The sequence below is a fragment of the Propithecus coquereli genome, unplaced genomic scaffold (assembly GCF_000956105.1).
Source record: "Propithecus coquereli isolate 6110/MARCELLA unplaced genomic scaffold, Pcoq_1.0 Scaffold101, whole genome shotgun sequence".
Lineage (NCBI taxonomy): Eukaryota > Metazoa > Chordata > Mammalia > Primates > Indriidae > Propithecus > Propithecus coquereli.
The window spans coordinates 1,212,349-1,222,000 of record NW_012133970.1 but is presented as its reverse complement, the minus strand read 5'-3'; the positions used below and the strand labels follow the sequence as shown (position 1 = coordinate 1,222,000).

Genomic DNA, 9,652 nt, shown 5'->3' with positions numbered 1-9,652 from the left:
TCCACATCCTTGCCAACACTTGTTATTTTCTGTTTTTGTTTTTTTTTTTATCATAGCCATCCTAATGGATGTGAAGTAGAATCTCATTGTGGTTTTGATTTGCATTTCCCAAATGACTAGTGACATTGAGTGTCTTTTCTTTCATGTGCTTTTTGGTCTCTTTATGTTGTCTTTGGAGAAATAACTATTCAAGTCCCTTGCCTCACTTTTTTATTGGGTTGATTTTTGTTGCTGAATTGTAGGAATTCTTTTTTTTTTTTTTTTTTTTAAGAAACTGGTTCTTGCTCTGTCACCCAGGCTGGAGTGCAGTGGGTGTCATCATAGCTCACTGCAGCCTCGGGCTCCTGGGTTGTCATCCTGCCTTGGCCTCCTGAGTAGCTGGGACTACAGGCAGGTGCTACCACACCTGGCTAATTTTTCTTATTTTTTGTAGAGACTGGGGGGTGGGGAGAGTGTCTCACTATGTTGCTTAGGCTGATCTTGAACTCCTGGCCTCAAGCAATCTTCCCACTTTGGCTTCTCAAAGTGCTGGGATTATAGGCGTCAGCCATTGCACCCAGCCACATGGTTTCTTATTAGAGAAATGTGAAAGCCATTTTGAAGTTAGAGAGCTTTCTGAACTATAACAATGCTTTATCTTTATAATATATTTTTGTTTCCAAAGCCCCTTTGTCTTTATAATTCTAGAATTTGCCTTTTCCTTCCTTAAATAGATTTTTTAAAAAAGGTATGTCATGCTTACTGTGGAAAACTTTGAAAATACGGTATAGTGTCAAAAAAAATTACCAGTAATCTGTTCAGAGATTATCAACTATTAATTTATTGGTATAGTTTATTTTCATTCTTTGTATGTGTATGTAGTTGAGTCTATATGTACAGTTTTGTTTACTGTGCTTTTCACTTAACATAAATATTTTTCTATGTCATTCAGAGTTTTTCATAAAAATGTTTAATGACGTGGAAAAGTCATTTTAATTAACTTTTTTAGAGAGAGGGTCTCACTATGTTACCCAGGCTGGACTCCAACTCCTGGGCTCAAGCGATCCTCCCATCTCAGCCTTCCAAGTGACCGGGACTACAGGCATGCCCCACCATGCCAGGCTTGGGAAACTCATTTTAAATGGAAAAAAAGATATAAAACAACATATTTTATAACCCATTTGTGTAAAAAATACATGTTTCTATGTTTTATATAAACATGGAAAGCTGACTAAAAATATACTAAAGGGTCACAGTGGTTATTTCTGATTTATAAGATCATGGATAGCTTCAGTTTCTTCCTTCCTCCTTTCTGTATTTTCCAGTTTTTTTTTTTTTTCAGTTAACCTGGATTACTTTTATAATTTGGAGGAAAAACAAAATTGTCTAATTTTTTAAATCTAGGAAATAAGCTTTTTCCCTTCTCCTTTCCATTACACCCAGATAATTTATTGGTTGCATAGTATTCTTTTAGGAATGTTTCATAATTTATTTACCAATAATTGTATTTTGTTACAACCAATAGTTGTATTTAATATGTTTTATTACCATTTATTATTAGCATATTTTACTGTACCATTTATTACCATACTTTATTTAACCGTTTCTTATTAAACATTTAGGCTGTTTCAATTTTGACAATTAAAAATAATATTACAGTGAACATTTTTGTCTACAGCATTTTTTTAAAGTGAGAAATACATTGTGTGATGCCTTTTCAGTAGCTACATGAGTAACTCTAACATTTACTCTTGCTCTTTGTTAGAATCATGATTGAAAGGAGTCTAAATGTTTTATCTGTTATTGAGTATTTCCTCTTTCTGTTATGAGTAGGTTTTGCAGCCACTCTGGATGATGACAAACCTTGGTATTCTATTTTTCCCATTGACAATGAGGATCTGGTGTATGGACGCTGGGAGGACAATATTATTTGGGATGCTCAGGCCATGCCCCGGCTGTTGGAGCCTCCTGTTTTGACACTTGATCCCAATGATGAGAATCTTATTTTGGGTATGTTACCGGCGGAGGCCAGTGTTCCTTTTCCAACTTTGACAGCTTGCTGTTAATGTCAAGGGGCAGGGGGAAATCAGAAGGGTTGGGGAAGGTTAAGACTAGAAACTCCAGATAGCAGTTTGAGAGGGCAAAGTTGTGGCTGTCAGTTTGTAGTATTTGTGTATCGTTTAGGGAAAACTCATGTAGGAATGTTGGAAAGTGGAACCTTTGCAGTGTCAGCGTAGTTTGTTCAGTTAGAGTGAATCATGGATTAGATTTGGTCTGGAATGGGATGAGATAGCTAGTTAGGAACTGCACAGATGTCGGTACAAAAGGTAAATCTTCAGGGATAGCAACTCTAGAGTGATTTTTGTTTCATCCTCAGAAATTCCTGATGAGAAGGAAGAGGCCACCTCTAACTCTCCCTCCAAGGAGAATAAGAAGGAATCATCTTTGAAGAAGAGTCGAATTCTCTTAGGGAAAACAGGAGTCATCAAGGAGGAACCCCAGCAGGTCTGTGAAGAGAAAAGGGGCTTGATGTTTAGAGCAGAGAAAGGTAATGAAGATTGGTAGTCTGACTAAGGCTTATTTCATGATCTATCATTAGAACATGTCTCAGCCAGAAGTGAAAGATCCATGGAATCTCTCCAATGATGAGTATTACTACCCCAAGCAACAGGGTCTTCGAGGCACCTTTGGAGGGAATATTATCCAGGTATAAATATTATCTTTTATATGATGGAGGGGAACCTCTTGCTTTGTTCTGATGGAGGATTTGGGAAATCTTGGCCTAGGCTGGAGTTAATACTAATTTTAAATACTAAAAAATACTTCTGTTTCTTGTTTTAGCATTCAATTCCTGCTGTGGAATTACGGCAGCCCTTCTTTCCTACGCATATGGGGCCTATCAAACTCCGGCAGTTCCATCGCCCACCTCTGAAAAAGTACTCCTTTGGGGCACTATCTCAGCCAGGTCCCCACTCAGTCCAGCCTTTGCTAAAGCACATCAAAAAGAAGGCCAAGGTATAGTTGAATTCTGGGTAGAAAAAAACAGCTTTGAAAGATATTGGGGTACAAATGGGGGGAATATACTGGATTATATCAGAGAATTATTTTCTCCCATGTATTTATTTATTTTTTATGGTTTTTGGAGACAAAGTCTTACTCTGTTGCCCTGGCTAGAGTGCAGTGGTGTCATCATAGCTCACTGCAACCTCAAACTCCTGGGCTCAAGTGATCCTCCTGCCTCAGCCTCCCAATTAGCTGGGACTGCAGGTGCATACCACCACACCTGGCTAATTTTTCTATTTTTTGTAGAGATGGGGTCTTGCTCTTGCTCAGGCTGGCCTCTAATTTGGGAGCTCAAGCAATCCTCTTGCCTTGGCCTCCCAGAGCGCTAGGATTACAGGTGTGAACCACTGCACCCAGCCTCTCCTATGTATTTATTTCGTACTATGTGATAGGATGTGATTTTGGTTATTTAGGAGAATGTCCTTATTAGGGAGTGCATGTGAAAGTATTTAATGGTAAAGTATCACAATTACTACAACTTTTAAAAATGGTTCAGCAAAATCTGTAGAAAGACAGTTATAGATAAATATGGCAAAATATTATAAACAGTTACGTGGTGGTAGGATAATAGGTATTCATAGTGTAGTCTCCCTCAGTATCTCTGAGGGATTGGTTCCAGGACCTCCTATGGATACCAAAATCCTCGGTTGCTCAAGTCTCTGATATAAACTGGGAATGGTATTTGCATATAACCTATGCACATCCTCCCATATACTTTAAATCATCTCTAGATTACTTATAATACCTAATACAATGTAAAAGCTGTGTAAATAGTTGTTACAGTGTATTGTTTAGGGAATAATGATGAAAAAAGTCTGTATTTATTCAGTGCGGATGCAATTTTTTTTTCCAGATATTTTTGGTTTGTGGTTGGTTGAATCCATGGATGCAGAACCCACAGATATGGAGGATTGACTGTACTATTCTTTCAACTTTACTATACAGAATGTTTCAAAATTTTCGTAATGAAATTGAAAAATAGCAAAGTAAAATCTTTTTTGGTGTGTTTGTCTCAGATTGAATGCATCAGTGTGTGTAGTTAGTGTCCTATCAGCAGCTGGTCTGTATTTTCTTTGTTCTGGGCAGATGAGAGAACAAGAGAGGCAAGCTTCAGGTGGTGGAGAGATGTTTTTTATGCGCACACCTCAGGACCTCACAGGCAAAGATGGAGATCTTATTCTTGCAGAATATAGTGAAGAAAATGGGCCCTTAATGATGCAGGTTGGCATGGCAACGAAGATAAAGAACTACTATAAACGGGTGAGTCTCTGCTCAAATTTTTGTTATTAATATAGCTATAGTTAAATATCTAGTGATAAACTATGAGCATGTATTTTGTCTTTTTTATATTATAAATTTTGGGGGAGAAAGGAGTAGTATCTTTTTTGGAGTTAGTAATATAGGGTGAACATCCCAAATTTGAAAATCTGAAATCCGGAACTAAAATCCAAAACTTTTGAGCGCTAACATGAAGTTCAAAGGAAATGCTCATTGGATTTTGGATTTCCAGATTTGGGATGCCCAGCTGAAGTATAATATAAATATTCCAGAATCCAAAACACTTCTAGTCCTAAGCATTTTGGATAAGGGATACTCAACTTTATTAGTAAATTGCCATGCTCATGGAATATATTGTGTAGGATTATTGATTGTATTATATTCTGTGATAGTAACTGGATCTGCTGTGTTCCTCATAGAAACCTGGAAAAGATCCTGGAGCACCAGATTGTAAATATGGGGAAACTGTTTATTGTCATACATCTCCCTTCCTAGGCTCTCTCCATCCTGGGCAATTATTGCAGGTGAGGAATTCCTTCCTGTTTTACTTTTTTCTAAGGAAATTGACAGATGAGTCAGCTCAGAAAGAACCAATTTTAGTTGATTGAGAGACTATTGTGTATCAAGTATGGGGAAGATGAGTATAATTCAGAAATGTTTTTTAAAAAATCTTTTTCTTAAAACTGGCTCTTAGTTGTGTTGCTCTTAGGCTAAATACGTTTTTTGAAAACTGGGTAAGCCCAATAACATTTGGATGGCATAGGGAAGCCAACCTAGGATATTAATAATTTACTGTAATTTATGAATGTTTAATTCCTGTGTGAAATTGGTGCATTTTGACCATATTAGTTTGATTATTGTGAGTATTGAACCACACCTGAACTGTGCCATCTATAGTCCCCAGCCATAATGAAATGTTTTTTTTTTTTCCCTCCTTTGTTCTAATGGGTGTGGAGAGGTCCTCTGGTCACAGCTTTTATATATTCAAGGTGAAGTATGGAGGTCCACAAATTATGTGGGGAAATCTCTAGCACTCTTGTATCTTGTTTTTTTCCTCCACTTCATTTCTTTTGGGAACCTCAGCCATTTTCCCTACTCTTAAACCTAGTTTATTCCACTATTGCTATTGCTTACTCTCCTAAAGAACCTGCAAAGCCTATTTTTTCTATATTTTTTACATCTGTAGTCCATTTCCCACCAGGTTTTGAGTATCATCTTTATACTGTCCTTGGCATTCCTCCACTGTAATTTTCTCTTGAGGTTTTTTTCTATTGAGGTTTTCTACCAATCCATTCCCTTCTTTTGTGGCTACTTTTGTAGTCTCTTAAACATCCTTTCCTATCTTTTCCTGTAGTTCTTTTTCTGTCTACATTTCACATTGAGAATTTTCTTTCTACACCCATGTAATGAAGATCTTCCTTTCTGTCCACTCTTCTGATTTTCTGGAGAGACATTCCTTAGACTCACAGGCTTCTTGTAACAGTTAATCCTCATCTGGCTTCTGCTCAAACTACTTGATAAATGTTTCTGTTCTGCTGTCCTCTGTCCTACTGTCCGGTGTTTTCCTTTGTGTTTATTCTGTCCTCTCTAACATAGTTTGTACCTCATTAGTTATTTTTTGTTTTTGTTGTTTTATTTTTTAATTAATTCACTAGTTTATTCAACACATGTTTTGATTTCACCTGTTGTGTGTCAGGGGCTATGTTGGGGTCTAGGGTAGTACTGTAGTACTTATTAGTTTATAAGGTGATTTTCATATATACCCTTCATAGCAATCCTATGAGGTATAGACATTTTAAGTAACTCCATTTTGTAGTTGAGGAAAGTGAATCTCAGAGAGATTAATTAACTTGTCTGATATCATACAGGTAATGACAGCCACCATCACCTGAATCCAAATCCTTTATTTTCTTCACTACTGACACTAAAAGACAGTGGATAAAAAATTGTTTAATCCCTTTCGATATTCCATGTTATAATTTGTTTATATTACTGGATAGACCTTAGATGGCATAATGCAGATGGAGAGCAACAAGCTTAAATTTCCTTTTTCATTAATTGACTGAATTTACTAGGGTTTTTCTGTATATAATTTTTATGTTTTTACTTCTGCTAGGCATTTGAGAACAACCTTTTTCGTGCTCCAATTTATCTTCATAAAATGCCAGAAACTGACTTCCTGATTATTCGGACAAGACAGGGTTACTATATTCGGGAATTAGTAGATATTTTTGTGGTTGGCCAGCAGTGCCCCTTGTTTGAAGTTCCTGGGCCCAACTCCAAAAGGGCCAATACACATATTCGAGACTTTCTGCAGGTAAGACTGGGAAGATAGGAAATGGGTCAGGATGTATATAAAAAGGGTATGTGGGAGCACATCAGGAAAGACGAAAATGTTGGAGCTTAGTGGGGGAAGAGGCCGTATGAGAACTTTTATTCTTTGCCAAATAAAATACATTTGGTTTGTTGGGCAGGTTTTTATTTACCGCCTTTTCTGGAAGAGTAAAGATCGGCCACGACGGATCCGAATGGAAGATATAAAAAAAGCCTTTCCTTCCCATTCAGAAAGCAGCATCCGAAAGAGGCTAAAGCTCTGCGCTGACTTCAAACGCACAGGTCATCAGTTGTGAATAGTTAGTTATTTGTCCTGTCTACCTCTTTCCAAGAAAAGAATTACGGGCCAAGTGTGGTGCCTCATGCCCATAATCCCAACACTTTGGGAGGCCAAGGCGGGAGGATTGCTTGAGACCAGGAGTTCGAGACCAACCTGAGCAATATAGCAAGATCCTGTCTCTACAAAAAAATTTTTTGAAAAATCAGCCGGGTGTGGTGGTGCATGCTTGTAGTCCTAGCTATTTGGGAGGCAGAGGCAGGAAGATCACTTGAGCCCAGGATTTTAAAGTTGTAGTGAGCTATGATCGTACCACTGTACTCTAGCCTGGGTGACAGAGTAAGACCCCGTCTTTAAAAAAAAAAAAAAAAGAATTATGATGGCTTTCACTTAAAAGATAAGCATACAGCTAATAAAATAGAAATTGTTGGCCATCAAAGGTAGGAGGTAGTAAATCTGACTATGGAGGCTCTGATTACTTTTTTGATTTTGGCTGCCAGGAAATTCAGTGTGTGATGTCTTATATGTAGGAAACCTTAGCAGCAGGGGTTTTCTTGGCCAGTCAGGCCAACTGTGGGTAGGCCTGTTACCATCTAGATATTGCCTGGTTCAGTCTTGGTTTGCTATCCCTGTTGCTGTCAATGAATGTCAGGGCCTTTGGAATTCAGAACAGTCTCATTCTCTCTTTCTCTCTGCATCGTTTCCAGGGATGGACTCAAACTGGTGGGTGCTGAAGTCTGATTTTCGTTTACCAACTGAAGAGGAGATCAGAGCTATGGTGTCACCAGAGCAGTGCTGTGCTTATTATAGCATGATAGCTGCAGAGCAGCGACTGAAGGTGAACACCTTCCTCTTAGGCACTGCTTGTGCCTGTGTTGTTTTTCAGAGAGATAGGAGAGAAGACTCTCTTTCTCACTGACTTAGAGATGGTTACTAGATTGTTACCAGTTACTAAAAAATTCAAACTGTATGAGGTGCTCCCTGTGTATATCAGTTCTGGGGAAAACTACAACATAGCTAAATATCGGTGAGAAGGCTTAATGAGGGACTTAAGCCATATTGCTTTGCTTTAAAAATAGTTGCTCATCCATCTGAGTGACTTTAATCTTTCCTCTTTGCAAGACAGGCGTATAAGCAGGGAAAGTACTTGTTAGCTTCCCAAGTGGGCAGAGATGATAATGGTGTTAGATGTATGGTTTAGAGAAGGACAGAATCCTTATAAGGCCAAAATAGAAAAGATCCAGCTGGGTGGGACAGTATAGCTCTGTCCCACTGAGTTAATGAGTCTCAGTTAATGAGCACCTCTGTTTAGCTTCCTTATAGGCCCTAACTATCTGTATATTAGCTAGTAAGTTCCTTGGAATGTGGTAATATGTCTTCTAATAGCTTAAGGATTGTACAGTGGTGGTAGATACAGTGAAGACTTTACAGAATTCATTCTCTATGCAAAATAAACTTTGATATTCTGCACTTGGTATTCAATAAAACTTGTGCTTCGTATTTTTCAATTGACTGATTTATGACATGGATTTGTCCTCTTCTAGGATGCTGGCTATGGTGAGAAGTCCTTTTTTGCTCCAGAAGAAGAAAATGAGGAAGATTTTCAGATGAAGATTGATGATGAGGTAAGACTTTACACTAATTTTTATTAGTGCATCTCAGTTATCCTTTTTAAAGAAACAGCATTATTGAGATAAAATTGACATACAATAAATTGCACATAAAGTATACTATTTGATATGTTTTGACATGTTTAAATCTGTGAAATCCTCATGACAAAATAATGAGCGTACCTGTCACCCCAAAAAATTTCTTTGTGCTCTACTGAAATCCCTTTCTCCTGCCTCTTCCTTTCCCTACCCTGTGTCTGTCCCCTGGCAACCACTGATCTGCTTTCTGTCACTATAGATTACTTTGTATTTTCTGGAATTTTAGATCATGAAATCATACAGTATGCTTTTTTAAAAAAATTGTGGTAAAATATATATAATATAAAGTTAAACATCTTAACTTTTAAGTGTACGGTTCAGTAGTGTTAAGTACATTCACATTGTTTGGCAACTCGTCTCCAGAACTCTTTTCATCTTGCAAAACTGAAACTCCATACCCATTAAACAACAACCCTTCCCATTTTCTCCTCTCCTCAGCCCTTGGCAACTACCATTCATTCTACTTTGTTTCTGTGAATTTGACTACATTAGATACCTCATGTAAGTGGAATCCTATAGTATTTGTCTTTGTGACTGGTTTATTGTTCTCAATAAATAGCATAATGTCCTCAAGGTTCATCCATGTTGTAACATATGTCAGAATTTCTTTTTTTTTTAAGGCTGAATAATATTCCATTGTATGTATATACCGCTTTTGTTTATCCATTCATTCGTTGATAGATATTTTGGGTTGCTTCTACCTCTTGGCTATTGTAATAGTGCTGCTGTGCACGTGAGTATACAAATATCTCCTCAAGACCATGCTTTCAGTTCTTTTGGATATATACCCAGAAATAGGATTAGTGACTCCACATAGTAATTCTAATTTTTAATTGTTTAAGGAACCTGCTTAGTGTTTTCCATAGCAGATGCAGCATTTTGCATTCTCACCAGCAATGTACAAAAGTTCCAGTTTCTCCACATCCTTGCCAACACTTGTTATTTTCTGTTTTTGTTTTTTTTTTTATCATAGCCATCCTAATGGATGTGAAGTAGAATCTCATTGTGGTTT

General features: G+C 37.5%; 1 protein-coding gene across 1 annotated transcript in view; it reads left to right on the top strand.

Moving 5' to 3' along the window:
- Nucleotides 1-9,652, top strand: part of TAF1 (TAF1 RNA polymerase II, TATA box binding protein (TBP)-associated factor, 250kDa) — an 80,745-nt gene that overhangs the window by 12,998 nt on the left and 58,095 nt on the right. The window contains exons 7-16 of the mRNA XM_012642906.1: nt 1,813-1,989; nt 2,357-2,484; nt 2,579-2,686; nt 2,821-2,994; nt 4,129-4,302; nt 4,740-4,844; nt 6,437-6,637; nt 6,795-6,936; nt 7,639-7,769; nt 8,476-8,556. Of these exons, the coding sequence (XP_012498360.1) occupies nt 1,813-1,989; nt 2,357-2,484; nt 2,579-2,686; nt 2,821-2,994; nt 4,129-4,302; nt 4,740-4,844; nt 6,437-6,637; nt 6,795-6,936; nt 7,639-7,769; nt 8,476-8,556 (1,421 nt within the window). The remainder of the gene's footprint in view (nt 1-1,812; nt 1,990-2,356; nt 2,485-2,578; nt 2,687-2,820; nt 2,995-4,128; nt 4,303-4,739; nt 4,845-6,436; nt 6,638-6,794; nt 6,937-7,638; nt 7,770-8,475; nt 8,557-9,652) is intronic.